The 21,666-nt window shown below is 49.4% G+C and overlaps 1 protein-coding gene across 1 annotated transcript in view; it reads left to right on the top strand.

Annotated features, from left to right (window-relative positions):
* Positions 1–19,364, top strand: part of AKAP8 (A-kinase anchoring protein 8) — a 20,004-nt gene extending 640 nt beyond the window's left edge. The window contains exons 2-14 of the mRNA XM_008058393.2: positions 1,969–2,007; positions 4,220–4,252; positions 4,823–5,102; positions 5,571–6,066; positions 6,478–6,607; positions 6,846–6,892; positions 8,520–8,553; positions 10,412–10,499; positions 13,430–13,571; positions 13,849–13,942; positions 14,373–14,503; positions 15,752–15,847; positions 18,933–19,364. Coding sequence (XP_008056584.1) covers positions 1,969–2,007; positions 4,220–4,252; positions 4,823–5,102; positions 5,571–6,066; positions 6,478–6,607; positions 6,846–6,892; positions 8,520–8,553; positions 10,412–10,499; positions 13,430–13,571; positions 13,849–13,942; positions 14,373–14,503; positions 15,752–15,847; positions 18,933–19,364 — 2,042 coding nt within the window. The remainder of the gene's footprint in view (positions 1–1,968; positions 2,008–4,219; positions 4,253–4,822; positions 5,103–5,570; positions 6,067–6,477; positions 6,608–6,845; positions 6,893–8,519; positions 8,554–10,411; positions 10,500–13,429; positions 13,572–13,848; positions 13,943–14,372; positions 14,504–15,751; positions 15,848–18,932) is intronic.
* The last annotated feature ends 2,302 nt before the right edge of the window (positions 19,365–21,666 follow it).

Raw genomic sequence — 21,666 nt, 5'->3', positions numbered from 1 at the left:
AGCTACGGCGCGGGGTCTGCAACCCGGGGCACAGTACGCGGGTATCCCACTAGGCTCCCGTGGTCCCGGAAGCCGTTCTGGCTGCGCAGAGTCCGACCTTTAGCCGCCGGCCCCGCGGTGCCGCACGGTGGGTCCGAGTGCGGCCCACACCGGGGTCAGCTTCGCTGGGCGCCCGCTGTGTACCCGGCGCGTGCGGGCCGTGGGAGGCCTCGAACCAGATACGGGGGGGACGGATGCGGAGTATCTGTGCCAAGCCGGAAACCGGAGGTATCCCGGAGCTGATGAAAGATGGTCCTCTCTCATTTGGGCCAACTCTTGTAGAGGCCTCGAGGGGTCATAGGAGGAGCCCTTTCCCCGCTTGACTTCAGAGCCTGCCTGCAGTAGGGCCGATCTTCTCGAGCCACCTGCTGTGAATCAGAGCCTCCTGGGCTGGAGCCAAGTTCTCCCACAGGGAAAAGTTGGAACGTTGCTGGTGCGGCTCGACCGTGCGCAGAGAAGGTTGTGGTCTGTTCCTGGGGCAGTAGCTAAAGACGCGCATCTAGAGAAGCGGCAGGGCTCTGGCAGCAGGAATTGCAGAAAGGTCGTGAGGTGGACCATGCACGGTGTTTTAGGTGTCTGCGGGGTCTTGGGAGCGTCGGTGTGACTCTGCCACCTTCTGCAGTCTGGGTAGATCTCACCGTTCTTTTTTTTTTATTTTTTGAGTCAGGGTCTGCGTGTCGCCCAGGCTGGAGTGCTGTGGCACGTTCACGGTTCACCGCAGTCTCGGCCTCCTGCTCAGGCAGTTCTTCTGCCTCAGCCTCCGAGTAGCTGGGACTACAGGTGTGCACCGTCACACCCGGCTGTTTTTGTTGTAGAGAAGAGGCTATGTTGCCCAGGCTGGTCTTGAACTCCTGGCCTCAAGCGATCCTCTCTTAAGCTTCCTGAAGTGCTGGGATTACAGGTGTGAGCCACTGTGCCCGGCCTGATTTCTCACCATTCTTTGGCTTCCTGCTAGCAGATCTTTTTGCAGGCACTGTATTTCTGTCTTGCACCCTTGATTTCGAGAGGTCTTCCGATCTAGAAACCTTTCAGATTCAGTTAAGATACTGCAGCATCTCTGATTTCTCCTGTCTCAGGGTGTTTTAAGAGTAAGTGCATAGCGTATACCACTTAGACCAGTGCCTCACAGGGAACCAGTCAGTGCATGAGGTTTGTTACTTGTTAGAACTGGCAGTCTGCCTTTCTGCTATGAGGATGAAGATGTGGATGTGGAAGGCTGCGGTGCAATAGGGAGGGGAGGGCATAGCCTGCAGAGGTGAGCAGAGGGCAAACCTCAGCTGAGTGACTGGGTCAAGTCCCCTAAACTCTGAGCCTTAGTTCTCATCTCTGAATGGCATTGGGGACAAAGCGTTTGCTGAGGGCCTGACATGTTAGCATACAGTAGTCACTCAGTACTTAAAACAGGCATGGGCGGCCACCTGTGCCCAGCTCTGAGCTAGGCTCCTGGTACACAGAAATGAAGAGAACATGGTTCCCACCTTCCTGCCTGGAGCGGAGGAGGAAGTGTGGTCTGCTTTATGGCCAGGCCTAGGCCCTGGGGCTTGAAGATCTGGGGAGTTCTGTGGGGCTTAAAGTCACGTGGAAGTGCAACCTAGAGAGGCACTGTACTTGTGGTCATCTGAGCTGGTGGCCCAGCTACACAATGGGTGGGGCAGACAGGGTGGGGAACTGTGTCCTAATGCTGGGTGGCTTGTCCTGTGCCATTCACAGTTGTGGATCAGGGCTTGGAGGGATGAGGTCCTTGGCCAAGGTCCCTCTGCAGGGCAGAGCTGACTTCCAAGCCCACTCCCATCCCCTCTTCCAGCTTTGACCTCAGCTAGATGGAGTGCTCTGGGGGGGGCATGGTGTTGCGGCTGTGCTCCTCAGAGTATCTCAGAGTTCGCTGGTGTGACAGATGGGACCCCAACTTACAGGGTCTTCTTTTAACAGGCTATGGGACATGGAGCGCTGGACCTGCCAACACCCAGGGTAAGTGGGCTCTGCTTTGTGGGTGAGGTGTGGGCTCCCCCCCACCCAGACTCCTGCATGACAAAGCCAAGCCTGATGCTTGCCAGGGTTGAGGGAGAGTCATAGCCCAGGGTCAGCAGACCTTTTCTGTAAAGGGTCAGATGGTAAATATCCCTGTGGCTTTGCTGGCTGCACAGTCTCTGTAGTGCAAAGGCAGTCACAGATGTGTAAGAGAATGGACGTGGCTGTGTGCCAGTATTGTTTATGGGCACTGACATTGGAAAATCAAAATGTTTGAATGTCGTGAAATACTCTATTTTGACAAAATATTTCCACTGTTATATTCTAAGTGAATAGCTGAGGGCATCATCAGAGGTTTTTGTTTTCTGTAATTGATACTTTACTTTTCAGGATGGCTTTAGATTTATAGAATTCGGCAGATAGTAGTAGAGTTCTGTGTATTCACCCCACCTCTACCCTGCACACTTTCTCCTATTAAGGTCTTGTATTAAGCAACTTGAATGCAGCTAGAGGTCATCATACTAAGTGTATCACAGAAACAACTGAATACTGCATGTTCTCAGTCATAAGCGGGCCCTGAAGACTAGTCACACTAGCGCAAGGGTGGGATTGGCAGATACTGGACACTGCTGGGGGGGAGAGGGGGCTGTGACAACACACTGGCTACCTTGTTCACCATCAGGGGAGAGGGGGCCTGCTAGAAGCCTAAACTTCACCTTTGTGCAACCTACTTTTGTAGTAAGTCATCATATGTACCCAACAACTCAAAAGTTAAAAAATAATTTTTTTTGCATTAGTGATACATTTGTTAGAATTAATCAGCCAGTGTTGATGTGATTTTTTTTTCCTTTAAATTATTTTTAATTCTTGTGGATATTTGTTTTTAATAAACTTTAAGATACAAAATACTTTTTGATTCATGCGAAAGTTGTGATGATGGTACACATACCTCACACTTAGTTTCTCTTATTGTTAATCTCTTACATTAGTATAATATGCTTATCACAGTTGATGAGTCAACTCTGACACATGATCATCAACTGAAGTTCAGATTTTACTCAGGTTTTCTTAGTTTTTGCCTAATGTCCTTTCTGTTTCAGGATCCTATCTAGGATACCACATTTCACATAACCCTCATGTCTCCTTAGGCTCCTTGTGACTGTGGCAGCTTTTCAGACTTCGTTTTTGTTGACCTTGATAGTTTTGAGTAATACTGTTCATGTATTTTCTAGAATTTTTTCCAGTAGTGTTTATTTTAAGATGTGGGGTACAATTTAGGGTTAGGTACATAAGTGGTGATTGTACAGATAAATTTTAGGCCTCCCCTTTGTCCCCATTTTGCCTGGTTTACGGTTGGGTAAGATTATTAACTATAGTCCATAGTTTATGTCAACTTGTATAGTTCTATGAGTTTTGACAGGCATATAAGTGATATGTCTTATGTCAAAATTTATTTATCACTGAATATTCATTTGAATTTCTTCCCCCACCAGTTGTTTAAAAATTTAAGATCCATTTGTAGCTCAAGGGCTATACAGGGCAGGGCAGGGGGCTAGATGAGGCTGGGGGCCTTTAGCTGACCCCGCTTTGGAGTCTGGATCCTGGATACTGATGCTTGGCGACTTTGTAGGACTAGCACGTGCTCTCTGCGGTGAGGTTTTCTGCTTTCTGTCTGCCCTGTTCCTTTGTTTTCTAGCCTGAACTCTGTCCCTGGCACTGCGGGGGTTGGGACCATTTGTCTGCCCATCACCTGGTATCCCAGAAGGAAGCCTATTGGGTCACTTGTGACACATAACATCCCCTTGCACAGTTGATTTGATGATGTGACTCTTTACTGATGCCTCCCTGTGTGATGGGCAGTGCCTGAGCTCTGGCTGCTGGTGAAAACTGGCCCTTTCTGAGGGCTGTGACTGGGGCCCTGGTCCTGCTGGCCTCGGCTGGCAGCCCACACTAGTTGAGCTTCCTGGGGAGCACAGCATCCCTTCTCTTGCCTTGATGGGGGAAGTTGGACTTGCATGGGAGAGAGGCCTTGCTGTTGCTCAGCCCTGTTCTGTAGGCAGTGAGTGTGCTAACGGACAACCAAGGGGCACTGTGGAGGGATGCCTGGGGTCGTGGATAGTGGAGTGAGGTGACAGCTGTCATTCAGTGGTGGAGGAGTGTGCCTGGCACCTTTGTTTCGCAAACCGCTCTTCTGTGCTTTTGTTTCCCTAAGGTACATATGGAACCGGTGTGGCCAGCTGGCAGGGTAAGCCCTTTGGGGTGTGTGGGCCTCTGACCAGCCCCGAAAGTGGGTTGGGATTCAGGTACCCCATCTTAGCCATACCCATAGTTATCCTGAAGTCTGGATGGGCCAGGTCATTGGGGAGGTCTGGCGTAGAATTACTGGCTCTGATCATGAGGACGTGGTTGGACAGTTGGCCAGGGTTGCTGTTCTGAGCATGGAAAAGGCTGTTGCTGGGACAGCCTCAAGAGGAACTTGTTGGAAAGAGTTGTGGCTGTGTTGTGGGCACAGCTGCCCTTTGTGGGGTCTGTCAGCAGCTGAAACTGCCCTTCCTGGGCACTCAGCCACCTCTAGCTTTAGATGGGGGAAGAAGTCCTAGGATCTGGCACAGAAAACCCACTGTTGAGTGCTGAGGCCACCCCTACCTCTGGCTTCCTCGTGCTGCCTCTTGGCAGGTCATGAGCACAGTGTGGGGTGATGCCAGCAGCACTTGGTCCCACGGCCTCTCGTCGGTGGGCAGTGGGTCTTCCTCTCCAGGCGTGTCCTGGACTTTTGGCTGCTGGGGTCTGACTTGTCTCCTCCTCCTCGTGACAGGTTATGAAAACTATAATTATTATGGCACCCAGAACACCAGCGTCACCACAGGAGCAACCTACAGCTACGGCCCAGCCTCATGGGAGGCCGCCAAGGCCAACGATGGCGGCCTGGCAACCGGAGGCCCTGCCATGCACATGGCCTCTTATGGACCAGAGCCGTGCACTGACAATTCTGACTCCCTCATTGCCAAGATCAACCAGCGTTTGGACATGATGTCCAAGGAAGGAGGCAGGGGCGGGAGCGGCGGCGGTGGGGAGGGCATGCAGGACCGGGAGAGGTGATTATGGACCCGTGCCCTTCCTCTGGGACCCTGCACACCCACCTTTGTGCACATGGGAATGGGCATCTGCTCTTCAGGGAGGGCTCTTCGCCAACTCCCTCTTGGATTTGGCATTAAGGAGGGGGTTAGAGGTGTGGCGGGGAGGGGGTTAGAGGTGTAACAACAGGACTTTGTTGCTGGCTTCCTAAGTGGTGGGTCTTGGGGTGTGGTTGTTGGCTACCCCAGACTCCTTATTTTACATTAGGCCACTCTTGTGGCCAAGGGCTCTATGCCCCCTTTTCAGCAATGGTCCAAGGAGGGTATTGGTTTCTTTCGCCTTCTGAGCATTTAGGAGGGATGCATGCTTGCTTAGTATGCTGTTCTGAATGTAGGGAAGTCGGCTTGGTGGGGGAGGGAGGTATTGCAGAGGTGGGTAGCATGGACAGGGCCTCCAACCACCCCTGATGGGCTGTGCTTCCTTCGCAGCTCCTTCCGCTTCCAGCCGTTCGAGTCCTATGACTCCAGGCCTTGCCTGCCAGAGCCCAACCCCTACCGCCCCAGCTACAGCTACGACTATGACTTTGACCTGGGGTCTGACCGCAACGGCAGCTTTGGTGGGCAGTACAGTGACTGCCGGGACCCAGCCCGTGAGCGAGGCTCCCTGGATGGTTTCATGCGGGGACGGGGCCAAGGCCGCTTCCACGACCGCAACAACTCTAGCACCTTCATGCGCAGTGACCCCTTCATGCCACCTTCAGCTTCCTCTGAGCCCCTGTCTGCTCCCTGGAATGAGATGAACTATGTGGGTGGACGAGGCCTGGGAGGTCCCTCACCCAGCAGGCCACCTCCATCCCTCTTCTCCCAGTCCATGGCTCCTGACTACGGTGTGATGGGCATGCAAGGGGCAGGCGGTTACGACAATGCTTTGCCGTATGGATGTGGCCGGTCACAGCCCCGGATGCGGGATCGGGATTGGGATCGGGTAAGCCCTTACTTTTCTTAACATCTTTGTTGAGGTAAAATTTATATGCCACAAGATTCACTCACTTTTAAATATACAATTTGACTTTTAGCAAGTTTATAGAATTCTGCAACCATCACCAGTCTAATTTTAGAGCATTTCTATCAACCCCCAAAAGAAACCTCCCTCCATTATTAGTCATTCCCTGTTCTTTCCCTCCAGCACCTGACAATCACCAATCTGCTTTCTGTCTCTGTGAATTTGCCTGTTCTAGATGTTTCATATAAATGTAATCACACACAGCCTTTTGTGTCTGACTTTTTGAAAGATGTTCTCTGCTTGTGTTCTCTGATTCTACCACCTCACCATTCTTTGCCGCTGGCATCATAACAGTTCAGGTAAATGCTACATGAAATGTGCTTGTATCCACAGCCCAGGAGGAGAGGGTTTGACCGTTTTGGACCAGATGGCATGGGCAGGAAACGGAAGCCATTCCAGATGTATGAGGAACCGGATGCCAAGCTGGCCCGTGCTGACAGTGAAGGAGACTATTCTGAAAATGGTACATCCTGGGGTCCAGTTGGGCCAGGTGGGTGTAAGATGGGTCAGTTGCCTGCTTGATGCTCCGCCTGTCCTGTCCACACCATGAACACTTAAGGGTGACATGTTTAACTCAAACTCTCTCAGCCCTTACTGTGGTTAGGAAAGATTGCCACTCTGGACAGTGAGCTTAGGAGGGCTACAGTGTGAAGGGACCACTCTTAAGAGACTGATCTTTCCTATCCATTTGTGTCTGGCAGATGATGGAGCTGGTGATTTCCGGTCAGGAGACGAAGAATTCAGGGGTGTAAGTTGACGCTTTACCACTCCGCCCCCTTTGCCTCTAGTGCAGGGTTTCCTCAGAGTTTTCTATCTGCAGCACACATTCCCTTCCTGAAAAAAGCTTCCAGGGCTGTTCCAGTGCCAGGACCTAACTACCCTGCCAGTAGGCTGAGACAGTGTGGGCTGCAGCTGCCAAACGTACAGTGGAGGCTTGTGGAGGCTTGTCCGTTGCCAGCCGTGACCTGTGTTTGTACCCTTCAGTCCTCACTGCAAGGCACAGGAGGGCAGCATCTGAGGCTGGTTCTTAGCCAGGATCACCCCAAGCACCTGAGGAGGGTGCTTTTACCACCCTGGTGTCGATCTGATCCAAGTGGAGAGGCTTCCACCAGGAACTGTTGCTGGTCATATTGATGGGGGGTGGGCTCTTCAGCTCCTTTGAGAGTCTGATTTGCTCCCTGCTGGGTTTGCTTAGGTCTTGGGTCTGGGAATTTCTGCAAATCTGCCAGTCGCTAATTGAATCTTAGGGTTGCTGCCCAAGGAATTAGCTGTGTTCAGATGTCCAGTTAGATAAATCATTTTTTTCTACACCTGATTTGTTAAAACATTGGGTCATTATAAACAAATGCTTAGGAAACTTGGTGAAGCTCATTTTCTTTTTTGAGTTGGAATCTCACTGTGTCCCCCAGGCTGGAGTACAGTGGCACACTCACAGCCACCACAGTCTCAACCTGCTGGGCTCAGGTGATCCTTTCAACTCAGCCTTCCAAGTTGCTGGAACTGTAGGCACGCACCACTGCACTCGGTTAATTTTTAAATCTATTATAGAGACGACGTCTCACCAAGTTGCCCTGGCTAGTCTCGAACCCCTGGGCTCAAGCAGTCCTCTCGCCTCCACCTCCCAAAGTGCTGGGATTATAGGTATGAGCCACCATACCCGGCAAAAGCCTATTTTTCATTCTTTTTTTTTTTTTTTGAGTTAGAGTCTCACTCCGTTGCCCAGGCTGGAATGCAGTGACATGCTCGTGGCCACCCTAGAGTCGACCTGCTGGGCTCCGGCGATCCTTCTGCCTCAGCCTTCCAAGTAGTCGGAACTACAGGCACACACTACCATACCCAGCTAATTTTTTTTTAATTGTAGAGACAGGTTTTGCCATGTTGCCCAGGCTGGTCATGAACCCACAGCTCAGGCAATCCTCTCACCTCGGCCTCCCAGAGTGCTGGGATTACAGGCTTGAGCCACCACGCCCGGCCTCAAAGCCCATTTTCAATAAAGAATGCTGAAACTAGCACCCTGCAAGTCAGTGTTCCTTAACCTACAGTTGGTGAATGAGCTCTTGGTGTTCTCACTTGCAGAATTGTTTGCTGCGGGGCAGATAGTTCTGTAGCTTTAGAACTGAAAGAGGGTTAGTGACTTTTTAAAAAATCATTTTCATAGAATTTCTGATGGCAATCAATAGTAATAGGACACACAGGTCCCATTCCAAGGCCCTGACACATTGGCTTGTCTTGACAATGTGGCTCATTTCTCAGTGGCGCAGCAACCAAGTCTAGGGTGAGACCACCCACTGGGCAGTGGCAGGGGGCTGGGATAGTTGCAGAGAATTCTGGAAAACACTACCTCACTGCCCGACTTTGCATGTGTTCTTTTTCAGGAGGAGGAATTTGGCGACTCTGGGAGGCAGAGAGGTAAGTGTTACTCGGTGTCCCTTGCAGCTTTCCTGTGTCTACTCTTTACTCACTACCCAGCTCCCAGCCTAGTGGGCTTCTGAGCAAACCAGGGGACCTGGATGGAGGGGCCTATGGCTTTGGGAGGAGACGTGGCTGCAGCCACTGGGTGGGCCTTGGCCATGGTGATCACCTGAAGCTTTGTTTCAAAGTGTCTGGAGCAGCATTGGCTGGAAATAAGTCCATTTGCCTCCCTCGATGCTGGGTGGAGGGGAACCCATCATGGATATCCACACCAGCTCATGGTGGTAGGGAGAGTCTCAAACAGAAGAGAGAAGAGAGCCTTCTGGCGCATCTTCTGTGTGTCCCTCGATCAGTCTTCTGGGCTTCATTCTGTCCATTTCCCTCAGTTACCCCCTAGGGCCTTTACCATGGGGATACTGGTAACTGCAGTGTGCATTGCTGTGTGCCCGTGGGTGGGACTGAGAGTGAACACCTGTAGGTTTGGGAGCACTTGGTGGGATTGTACCCAGGCTTGCCACATCCTCATGAGGCAGTCATTCCTCAGCAGGTCTCATCATTTCCAAAACAGGGGACCTAAGAGTCCAGAATAAGTGGCAAGAGCAGACCAAGGGAGAAACCCTTTGAAGGAACATGGCGAAGTGGACTGAAGTGCCGTGGCCTTCAGCTCACCCAGAAGCCACTTGTTTCTTTCCCTGTTTCCATGGGTCTTTCCATACCTGGTTACCCCAGGGGTCACAAGTTGGCTCCTTCATGGCTCTGCTCCTGCAAAATCTAAAGGCCTTAAAGGCTTAGATGCTCCTCCTCTTATGTTTTCAGGCTTAGATGACCCTCTGCGGTCCTCCCCTTATATGTGGAAGCAGTTCTGTCCTTAGCATGGGACCATACCGAGCATTTAGCAGCTCGTGCAGCGGGGCAAATGCTAAAGCAAAGGTGACATGTTTATTGCGCGCAGGTCCTGCTACCTACCCGGGATGACTTTGCTATTAAACAGCAGTCATAGTTTCAGGCAGTGACCTCTTGCCAAAAATCCCACACGCCCTTTTGAGAGGCTTCTGAGCAGCGCACGCCGGTCGCCATCTTCGTGGGACAGTCTCTGGACTGGCATCAGGGGTAGGGGTTACAGTTCAGATGCTTATCCAACCTTTTTTCAGCATCCGGCCCTGGCCCTGAGCCTCAGGGACCCAGCCTGGCCTCACACTGGGACGATGGCTGCAAGGCTCTCCGAGGAGCTTCTGCGCTGGCCCCAGGGGATGGACGGGAGGACCAGTTGGTCTCTTCCCATTTTTGTTTCTAGGATTGCTTCCCACGCAGCCCTGGGAAAGCCCTAGCTTGATGGTTTTGTGAGTGGAAGATAGAGGTTGGGCCAGCAAGGACTGTCAGACCTGCTGAGGCCCTAGTTCAGATGAGGCCGACGGGACGCACGTCACGGTCCACCTAGAGGTGGAACAGAGGGCGGTAAAGTGGCTTGCTTCATTCCTGAGGCTTTCAGCTGATGCCTCTTTACCTGGGGAGAATTGGCTTCTCTCTCCTGAAGTGAGAAGACCCCATGGCAGGGCACTAATTAGACAAGCAGGATGGGGAAGGACAGAGCAGGGGGCCACAGTGCACGTGGGATGGGCAGGCTGTGTCCCTTGCCCGTCCTGGCCTTCTCAGGCTGTTGGGATTGAGGTGACTCCTCTGGGTTTTCACCCAAGGCCTGTGTCCATAGGGAGCCCTTGATGGTGCCTCAGGGTGTCCTGACCCTGCCAAATCATGGAGGTGGCAGCAGGGCACCGGGTGCAGCAGCCAAGAGGCAGCCCCCGACAAGGCCTCTGCAGGTGCCTCGGAGCGTCTCAAAGGACCTTATCTGTTACAGGAGAGAAGGACGATGAGGATGAGGAAGTAAAGAAGAGAAGGGAAAAGCAAAGGCGGAGAGACAGGATGCGGGACAGAGCAGCCGACAGGTGAGGAGTGGGCATAGTCCCCATTGAAGGTGGCTGAACTTGGGCACTGTTGAGGCTCTCCCAAGCTTATCTGTCTTTGCTCCATAGTGCAAGGGTGTCTGGTATTGTCTGACTCCAGGTGTAGGTTGGAAAATTTTATGCAAGTTGGTGGCAGACAGAACTTGGGCAATGAGTTAGGAATGTGGAAAAGACCTTTGCTCTTCATTCTCCCAGCATGTAACCTGCCTGTCCTCTCAGTCATTGCTTTGGCAAAGAAAGGCTTCTGTTCCTTCTCAGAGAACCTGTGTCTAGCCAACTATATCTCACATCTCTCTCCTCTAGAATCATAGCCTTGCTAGTGGGTCTGTGTGGCACATATGTGCTCAGCAGGGGGTTCCTTCTCTCCATCAGGCCTGAGGGGTGTCCCTGTTCCCTGGCTTGGTGCCTGGCATCCCAGACAAGTGACCTTCGCTTAGCAGAGCTGCTAAGAAAGTGCTTTTGGATACCCTGTTTAAATGTAATCCATCTCTGGAGCTTGAGACTGCAAGTGTATGTGTATAGAGATGATGCTAACACCAGAATTTTGTCTGGAAAGAGAAATAGAATGTCCAGAGAGTGTGATCACACCATGGACCTGCCTTTCCCTGTTCAGTGATTAAGTGGTTTCTGACTAGCAACTGAAATCACCATTGACCATGTGAGCACCTTGACCTTGATGCTTATGATGAGACAGTGATTTTCCAGTGCAAAGGAATGCTTAACATAGCCAGGTGTAGTAACTTATGCCTATAATCCCAGCAGTTGGACGCCAAGGCAAGAGAATCAGTTAAGACCAGAAGTTTAAGACTAGCCTGGGCAACACAGTAAGACCCATCTCTCCAAAAAAGTTGTTAAAAAATCAGCAAGCATGGTAGCATGTGTCTCTAGTCCCAGCTACTTGGAAGACTGAGGCAGTAGAATGGCTTGAGCCCAGGAATTGGAGGCTGCAGTGAGCTATAATTGTGCCACTGCACTTCAGCCTGGGCAACAGAACGAAACTTTCTCTTTATTTAAAAAAAAGAAAAAAAAAAGAAACCTTAGCAAAAGAACTAACAGTATAGTCTGGGAAGCCAAGAATCAAAACACAGAAGCATTTCTTCTTAAATGATACAGAAACTCATCATGTTTTTTGAGTTGGAGTCTCACTCTGTTGCCCAGATGGGAGTGCAGTGGCATGCTCCCAGCCACCGCAGCCTCGACCTGCTGGGCTCCTGCGATCCTTCTGCCTCAGCCTTCCAAGGAGCTGGAACTATAGGCATGTGCTACCATTCCCAGCTAATTTTTGATTTATGTAGAGACGAGGTCTCACCAAGTTGCCCAGGTGGGTCTTGAACCCGCGGGCTGAGGCAATCCACTCGCCTTGCCCTCCCAAAGTGCTGGGATTATAGGCTGAGCCACCAAGCCTGGCCAACCCTTGTTAAATGGATAAATGATGGCTAAGTTAGAACAATTATGTCACATGAAAACTGCAATTACATTTTTCTTTTTTTTTTTTTGAGTTGGAGTCTCACTGTCGCCCAGACTGCAGTGCAGTGGCCACTCCTAGCCACCGCAGCCTCGACCTGCTGGGCTCCAGCGATCCTTCCGCCTCAGCCTTCCGAGTAGCCGGAATTATAGGCATGCGCTACCACGCCCGGTTGATTTTTTGATTTATTGTAAAGATGACGTCTCACTGCCCAGGCAGGTCTCAAACCCACGGGCTCAGGCAATCCACTCACCTCAGCCTTCCAAAGGCACGGGATTACAGGCTGAGCCACCGAGCCCGGCTTCATTTTCTTAAAAAGAAGCCTTTAGACTCTGCATTAGTGACCAAAGACCTCAAAGGGACTTTAGAGAAATTGTTATGGGGGAGATAAAAGATACAGCAGAAAGGTGCAAATCCCTGATCGCTCTGTGATAGGACCTGGGAGATTATCCTCTTCACTCTTTTGGGGCTTGTCTGCCAAAGCAAGTGTCTTATGGTACTTTGTCAGGGATCAGAAACCAGGGGTCGGGGAGTTGGCAGAACTGTGAGTTTCCAAAGGAGGAATCCTGATAGCCAGCACCTCTACCCCAGAAGGGCTGGCGCCTCCATGGTAAGAACACCCCACTGTGGAGGGCTGCAGGCTGGTTTCCTCTCACTAAACAATGGAATTCCATTTGGTGAGACTTGGAAAGCACATGGCAAAGAAGCTTCCTTTTTTTTTGAGTAGGAGTCTCACTGTTGCCTAGGTTGGAGGGCAGTGGCACACTCAGCGGCCACCGCAGCCTCAACCCACTGGGCTCAGGCAGTCTTTCCATCTCAGCCTTCCAAGTAGCTGGAACTGCAGGCACATGCCACCATGCAGGGCTAATTTTTAAAAAATTTATTGTAGAGATGAGAGGTCTCGCCAAGTTGCCCGTGCTCAGGCAATCTGCTCACCTCAGCCTCCCAGAGTGCTGGGATTATAGGTGTGAGCCACTGTGCCCGGCCAAAGATGCCTTTTTGTTGAGTCCCATGGGAAAACTAATCTTGGGTTATGTGAGTTTTGAATTGTGCAGGGTCTTCAAGAATTTGTTCTTCTAACAAAGTGAAGTTGCCTTGCGTTGTCCCAGTACTGCGAGAGAATCCTGTCAGAGACGCTATGGGGTTTCATACTGGGCCCCCAGAGCAGTCAGCCAGCGCTTAGGAGTTCACAGGAGGGTGTTCTCATGAGGGCCGTGGGGCCAGGGAAACTGGAATGGCAGGAAATGGCCATGTGGATCATTTTCCTGAAGTCCTTGCAGGGCCACATTCTCACTTTTCAGCTGGGAAAGTTTGGGTAACTGCTGCTCTGACACCCTTTGAGAAGATAGAAGTCTTGGTTCAGAAACTGCTTTCCTGCTTCCCCTTCAGCCCTACCCAGAGGTGAGCTGGTTATCTCCACCTCACTGCTCTCATGTTCCTTCTTCAGGATTCAGTTTGCCTGTTCTGTGTGTAAGTTCCGTAGCTTTGAAGATGAAGAAATCCAGAAGCATCTGCAAAGCAAATTTCACAAAGAGACGCTGCGGTTTATAAGTACCAAGTTACCTGACAAGACGGTGGAATTCCTGCAGGTAAAGAACGCTTGGCCTCTGGATTTTGCACACACCAGATCCCTGGCAGAGAAGGGAAGGGGAAGGAAGTCAGAGGTGTAAACCTGGTCCAGGTTTTTCTTACCAGAGTAAAACAGTAGTATATCCCTGAGTCACTGAGCAACAACAGAAAGCTCCAGCCATCATAGTTCCCACTAGTGCTGCCCTGATAGCTGTCTGCCCACCTTCAGGGTAGCTGAGGAATGTCCACACATGCTGTCCACACATTTTATTTGGCACCGTCTCCCAACCCCTCTAGGAATACATTGTAAACAGGAATAAGAAAATTGAGAAGCGGCGTCAGGAATTGATGGAGAAGGAAAGCACAAAACCAAAACCTGATCCTTTCAAAGGTGAGTGGTGATCCTCAGGTACATGCTGTCCTGGATGGTAGGAAGGTAGGTAATGTGACCCTTAAAAGCTGGTGCAGAGTACAGGGCTGCTGAGAATGTGAAGTCAAGACCTGTAGGAAGAGTACTTGGCAGTGGAAGGAAACCTCAAGTGTGGCCTCATGTAGGTGACAGCTCCACAGGCAGCTTATCAGGGTGATGTTGAGCATTCTGATGTCTTTCCCCCCTTGTTTTGAAGAGAAAGAACCAGAAGGATGAGAAAGGGTGAAGTGCAAAATTTCCATATGCAGCTGTTCTGACCCCACACTCCCGTCTCAGATCCTATCCTAACTGAGTCCTTAGAGTTGCAGGGAGAAAACATGGCCCTTGTTGGCGGGGAGGAGGAAGGATCTCTTGATGTCCCAAATCTCTAAAGACTTGCGTTTCATCCTAGGGATTGGCCAGGAGCACTTCTTCAAGAAGATTGAGGCAGCCCACTGCCTGGCCTGCGACATGCTGATTCCTGCACAGCACCAGCTTCTCCAGCGGCACCTGCACTCTGTTGACCACAATCACAACCGCCGGGTAAGTCCAAATGTGGGAGCCTGGGGTGAGCTTTCTGGGGCTGTTAGAAGTGGGATTCAGGACATTGTGTGTCTTAACTGGGAATGTTAACACTTTAGGGTCTCTTGCTATATTTGAGTCTTTAATCACTTCATCGATTATAAGATCCTCTCAGTTTCCCTGAAGCTGTGAGAAAATGTATTAGACTTTATTAAGTACAGTAGCCATGGCCATGCTTGATGGCTCACTCCTGTAATCCCAGCACTTTGGGAGGACTGCTTGAGTCCAGGAGTTTGAGGCCAGCCTGAACAACATAGTATCCCGTTTTAAGTGACCCTGTCTCTTAAAGAAAAGAAAGTAAGAAAACAAAACATGGTAGCCAAGATTCTCATGATTTGAGAATGTTCCCTGTAAACTGCACAGGTCAGCTCCCCAGTTACTGAAAACCTGTGGCCAGCCCAGGCAAAGTAGAGTGGCCAGGGGCACCTAGGTGAAAGGACCGGCTTGATCCTTTTACCAGCTGATGGGGCTCAAGGCTAAATGGTTAGCCCGGGGCCCTGTACGTTTTTTTGTAAAGAGTCAGACCATAAATATTTCTTGCCTTGCAGGTTGCAGGGTCCCTGTCTAGTGACAACTGTTGTCATTCATGTTCAAAAGCAGCCACAGACTGCAAGGAGTAGGTGTGGTGTACCTGGTTCACCGGCTGTAGCTTGCTAACGGCTGGTTTGGCATCTCTATCCTTGGTTAACCCAACTATTAAATGGAGCTATGAATAGCTGCCCACCCATCTCACTATTAAGGACTCATTAAAGATCAGCTGAAAAGCACTATACAAACAAGGGGCTATTGTCTGAACAAGGCAGGATCTGAAACAGTCAAATGGTTGGCACATTCATATTTTGGTTAACGAACTTACTGTAAAGCCAGTATTACCCAAAGAACTGAAAGAGCTTGCCCTTTCCCCTTAGTTAGCCCACACATTTCTAATATGTAAAGGCTTTTGTTTCACCCTTGAATCTCCACATAGTTCATAGATATCAGTGGTATGTCCGTGCTGTTATCTTTTAGGATTATCAAACTTTTTCACATTGTTTCACAGTCTTAATTGCAAAGTCTCTCTGGAGCCTTCTTTCTGTCACTCACAGAGCCTGGCATTTTGAGATTTGCCTTGGTGTGCGGCTGATCTGAAGACAACTTGGCACAGCCTGGCTGATTTCTTAACTTGCTTTTTGGCCATTTTTTAAAAAGCCTACATGCTTCCCTTTGCAGTTGGCTGCTGAACAGTTCAAGAAAACAAGTCTCCATGTGGCTAAGAGTGTTTTGAACAACAGACATATAGTGAAGATGCTGGAAAAATACCTCAAGGTTGGTGCTTGGGAGTCCAATGAACAGGAAAAGCTTTTGAAATGGAGGGTGAACTCTGTGATCATGGAATTAATCCAAAGTGCAGGATTTAGGATTTCTGATTCTTCTAACCGATTAAGAGATGCTGGAATGAATCAGGCTTGGGAACGTGACAACTAGGGATTTCCGATGACTCGGTCCAAGGAGTCTGGGATGTGGTGCTTTGATTCATCAGTGTGTAATGGTGGGGACTCTCACTTACTGTGCCCAGCAGTAAGGTGTTTGTTTTGTTTTGTCTTGTGAGTTGGAGTCTCATTCCATCACTCAGGCTGGAGTGCAGTGGCACACTCACGGCTACCCCAGCGGTGACCTGCTGGGCTCCGGTGATCGTTTCACCTTAGCTTTCCAAGTAGCCAGAACTATAGGCGCACCTGCTACCACACCGGGCTAATTTTTTTTTTTTTGAGTTGGAGTCTCACTCTGTCGCCCAGGCTGGAGTGCAGTAGCACGCTCCCAGCCACCGCAACCTCGACCTGCTTGGCTCAGGTGATCTTTCTGCCTCAGCCTTCCAAGTAGCTGGAACTACAGGCGCGCGCTACCACACCCAGCTAATTTTTTTATTTATTGTAGTGAGATGCTCTCACCGTGTTGCCCAGGCTGGTCTCGAACCCGTGGTGTCAGGCAGTCCTCTCACCTCAGCCTCCCAAAGTGCTGGGATTATAGGCATGAGCCACCTCGCCTGGCCTATTTTTTTTTTATTGATTGTAGAGACGGGGGTCTTACCAAGTTGCCTAGGCTGGTCTCGAACCCACAGGCTCAGGCAGTCCTTTCACCTCAGCCTCCCAAGGTACTGGGATTACAGGCTTGAGCCACTGTGCCAGCCAAGGTGTTTAAAAAAAAGAAATCCAGCCGGGCTCGGTGGCCCAGCCTGTCATCCCGTGCCTTTGGGAGGCTGAGGTGAGTGGATTGCCTGAGCCCGCGGGTTCGAGACCCACCTGGGCAGCGAGACCTCATCTCTACAATAAATTTAAAAAATCAGCCGGGCGTGGTAGCGCATGCCTGTAATTCTGGCTACTTGGAAGGCTGAGGCGGAAGGATCACCGCAGGTCGAGGCTACGGTGGCCAGGTGCGGCCACTGCACTCCAGTGTGGGCGACAGAGTGAGACTCCAACTCAAAAAAAAAAAACCCCCCCAAAAAAAATCCAACCATGCTCAGTGGTTCATGCCTGTAATGCCAGCACTTTGGGACATGGAGGAGAGAAGTGCCTGAGCCCAGCGGTTCAAGACCAGCCTGGGCAACTTGGTAAGACTTAGTCTCTAAAATAAATTTAAAAATTAGCTGGGTGTGGTGGCATGTACCTGTAGTTTCGGCTACTTGGAAGGCTGAGGTGGAAGGATTGCCTGAGCCCAGCAGGTCGAGGCTGTGGTAGCCATTAGTGTGTCACTGCATTCCAGCGTGGGTAACATAGTTGAGACTCCAACTAAAAAAAAAAAAAAAAAAAAAAAAAAAATCCAAGGCAGCCCTACTTGGGAGGTTGAGGCAGGAAGATTGCTTGAGTCTATAAGAGTTTGAGGCTGCAGTGAGCTATGATTGTGCCTATGAATAGTCACGGTACTCCAGCCTGGGCAACACAGCAAAACCCCATTTCTTAAAACAAAATTCAAAGCAGATAATTATCTAAAAGAGAGGCTTAAAAGATTTCACTGGCAGAGCCAGCCAACAGTGAGAGCAGATGAAATAGGGAAGAGGCAAAGATGCCACAACTACTCTAAGCCTTCGTGATGGGAACAGGGTGATAAAATGTCCCAGAGTTAGGTGCTCATGGAGAGAGAAGTCTGGTTGGAAGAACCCTTGGTTTCTTCCTTGGGGAGCTCACTTTGCTCAGTGCTCATCTAAGGTTTTATGTATTGGGGCTGGTTGCTATGCCTCAGCCCATGGTCTGACTTTAGAACCTGTTTGCCCTTTTCTCAGTTACTAAATGCTTTAGTATTTGACAATGCATTCCATCTGTTAAAGGCACAGAATCTATGTAGCCAATTTAAGGAATATGTCTGATCAGGCCAGGCACAGTGGCTCATGCCTGTAATTCCCATACTTTGGGAGGCTAAGGCAGTACTGCTTGAGCTCAGGAATTCGAGACCAACCTGGGTAACATAGCAAGACCTCATCTCCACACAAAAAAAGGAAATATTAGCTGTGTGTAGTGATGTGCACCTCTGAGTCCCAGTTACATGGGAGGCTGAGGCAAGAGGAGGTCGAGGTTGCAGTGAGCTGGATCATGGTACTGCACCCCATCCTGGGCAACCCCTAATTCAGAAAGTTAAAAAAGAAAGATAAATGTCTAATCAGTATTGTGCCTTTACAGCTTAAACAAGTTTCTGGAGTCTAGTGTAGACCGCGCCTGGCAGTTGCGTGACTTTTAAAAGAAAAAGGCTTTTTAAAAAAATCAGGTTAAGAGCCGGGCATGGTGGCTCAAGCCTGTAATCCCAGCACTGTGGGAGGTGGAGGTGAGAGCCTGAGCCTACGGGTTTGAGACCAGCCTGGGCAACGTGGTGAGATCTTGTCTTTACAATTAAAATTAGCTGGGTGTGTACACACCTGTAGTTCCAGCTACTTGGAAGGCTGAAGTGGAAGCATCACCTGAGCACAGCAGGTCGAGCCTGGGCGACAGAGTGAAACTCCAACTCAAACAAACAAAAAGGTTAAGAAATCTTAGGTATTTTGGCACCTTTTTTCTTTTATTTTTTGAGTTCAATTCCTGGACTCAAGCAATCCTCCTGCCTCAGCCTCCTGAGTGACTGGGTCTGTAGATGCACACCACCATACCTGGCTAATTTCTTTTTTTATGTTTTGTAGACAGGGTTTTGCTATATTGCTCAGGCTTGGAACTTTTTCATGGGTATATCCTTAAATAAAAGGTGCAAAATAGTTCTGATGAAGCTTTTCTGGGATGTCTTTTCTGAATCTAAGAGCCCATAAGATTAAGTCACAGATGTAGTTTACATAAGTGGACTCTGCAGATTCTAGAAACATGAACTTTCAGCAGCCTGGGCCTTCTTTGACCTTTGGTTAGACCACATTGAACTTTGTTTCCTCTTTGGCCAGGGTGAGGACCCTTTCACCAATGAAACTGGTGATCCAGAAATGGAAGGAGATGACAATGTAGGAGGTGAGGATAAGGAAGAGACACCTGAGGAGGTGGCTGCAGAAGTCTTGGCCAGCGTGATCACGGCGGCAGTGAGGGCTGTGGATGGGGAAGAAGCACCAGCAGCAGAGAAGGGTGAGGTGACCGCTGAAGAGGATGGCTCCGTGGACACGGCAGAAGCCAGCAGTGACCTCCAGGCTGAACAGCTGCCAGAAGACAAGCAGCCCTGTGGAACAGCATCTGAGATGGGGACCACAGAGGCTGGAAGTGAGGTGGAGACACTGGCAGCAGAGGCAGAAAGTGCCAGAACAGTCACTGCTCCTGCCCCAGATGCCACAGAAGCTAAAATGGAACAAACTGATGCAGAGTCCAAAGATATTCCCACAGAATGAGCCTCCTCTCCCTGTTTCAAGGGATGTACTACATAACATGTTGCTCTTTCTTCTTTGGTTTGTAAGCAGTACTAGGGTGTTGTTTCTGAAATAGGCTGTAAACTAATTTTGGTAAAGTGACCAGCCATTTTCCTCTGAACAGTGTGCCTCATGGGCTGCTCTTGGACAGTTGCGTGGCTTCTCTCCTGGGTATGAAAACAGAAGTCGTACATTCCCCCAAGCAGCCATGACATGTCTCTACACTGCAGTTGGAATAAGTAAAAGTTGGGTATTAGATCTTGATGATGATACTTGGTAAATACAGTTGCAGGCCGAGTGCCTCCTTTGAATTTTTTTTTTTTTTGGTTGGGAACAGCTCAACACTAAGAATATATCTTGCTTCATAAAGGGTTTTTTTGTTTTAAATTTTCAGCATTGCTTTGGCTTGAGTTTTTGACCTCTGCTTTTGTAGCACACTCTGGTGTGTCCCTCACAAGATGTGGTAGCATCTCATTACATGTGATGCTTGTTATGTCACGTCAGGGAACTCTGTTAAAGGTCTGCAGAGGCTGACAGGCCTCCCCACTGGAAGCACACCTACTTGACCCTCATAAATGGAGAAACTGTGTGGGGCATCATTTCTCAATCTCCAGTCCTTGATGAATCACTTAGAATATTTTACCTCATTTATGTTTCACCTCTAGATTACTTCAGGTTTTTCCCCTTTAAATTGAGTTACTCCCATTGAAATGTATCTCGAAAGAAAATTTGCTGTAACCTCCATAGATAGAAAACCAGTATAAATTGCCATAGATAGAAGCTATCTGTACAAAATTAATATAAGGAAATAAACATGTTTCATTTAGATAAGTACTATTTCTTTGGAAGTTTCTGCATCTGTCAGAACGGGAGGCTAGCATGTATTAAAGGGTAGCACATGACACATACTTTCACAAAACTAGAATTGGAAGGTCCTCTTGAAATCCTGCAGTTTCCCTGTAACCCTTTGACCTGCAGACATCTCACATTTGGGGAAACATTGGCCAGGGGGAAACTTAGGATAAAGGCAGTAAAGTATTTGATGGGCATCTATCGTATACTAGGTGCTAACTTGATAAAAAATTCTAAGATGTATGCACTGCTCTCAAGGAGCCTTACTGGAGGTGAGAGGTAAATATGAAAAAGTCAACTAAAGATGGAAATAAACTGCTTGGGGTTGGCGGGGAAAAAAGAAATAAACCATTCAATGAGAAAATGGTGCCTCTGAATCATTTCTGCTTGTCATTCCTTAGTGCTGCATAGATGTGTCTTACGTGGCATTGAATATCAGCGGTGTGAAAGAATGAACTGCTTTACTTTTTTTTTTTAAATCCAAGGCATTAAATCAGTCCAAGTGTCAAAGAGGCTCTTCTACCCTCCACTCCACTCCTTGTGAAACTACACAAATTTAAGAGATGGGTCTGGCTCTGTCACCCAGGCTAGAGTACACTGGTGTGATCATAGCTCACTGCAGGCTTGAACTTCTGGGCACCAGTGATCATCCTGCTTCCGCCTCCTGAGCAGCTGGGATTACAGCTGCAAAGCCACCACACCCACCTTCCATGAATCATTTTACTCTTCCTATACTTGGGGTTAAACCAGGCTCTCATTCCCAAAGATGGAGAGTAACTACTTGAACTGCACAAATGGGATGCTCTTATATTCCCTGAAGTGACAGGAATAAGTTGTAAGCCGCCTCATGGAAAGGAGGGAAACTAGGCTGCGTGCAGCAGCTCACCTCTAATCCCAGCATTTGGGGAGGCCAGGGTTGAAGGATTGCTTGAGTCCAGGAGTTTGAGATCAGCCTGGGCAACGGAAGAACCTCCTCTCTACCAAAAAAACTAGAAAGGTATGGTGGCATGCACTTGGAGTCCCAGCTACTCAGAAGGCTGAGATGGAAGGATCACCTAAGCCTAGGAGGTCAAGACTGCATGAGCTATGATCATCACAACTGTAAGACAATGACAAAAAAGAAAAAAGGCCAGGTGCAGTGGCTCATGCCTATAATCCCAACAGAAGGCTGAGGCAGGAGGATCACTTGAGCCCAGGGGTTCAAGACCAGCCTGAGCAATATAGCGAGATCTTGTCTCTACAAAATTATCAAAAAATAAGCCAGGTATGGTGGCATGTGCCTGTAGACTGTAGAACCAGCTACTCAGGAAGTGAAGGCTATGGTGAACTGTGTTCATGCCACCACTCCAGCCTGGGCAAGAGAATGAGACCTTAATGCAAAAAAAAAAGTAAATAATAAAAATAGGGAAACTAATAATGATTATTTCCTCCA

Source organism: Carlito syrichta, unplaced genomic scaffold, assembly GCF_000164805.1.
Source record: "Carlito syrichta isolate Samal-C Ts95f unplaced genomic scaffold, Tarsius_syrichta-2.0.1 Scaffold89767, whole genome shotgun sequence".
In the NCBI taxonomy this organism is placed as follows: Eukaryota; Metazoa; Chordata; class Mammalia; order Primates; family Tarsiidae; genus Carlito; species Carlito syrichta.
The sequence above is the reverse complement of the archived record's forward strand: the minus strand, read 5'-3'. Positions and strand labels throughout refer to the sequence as shown.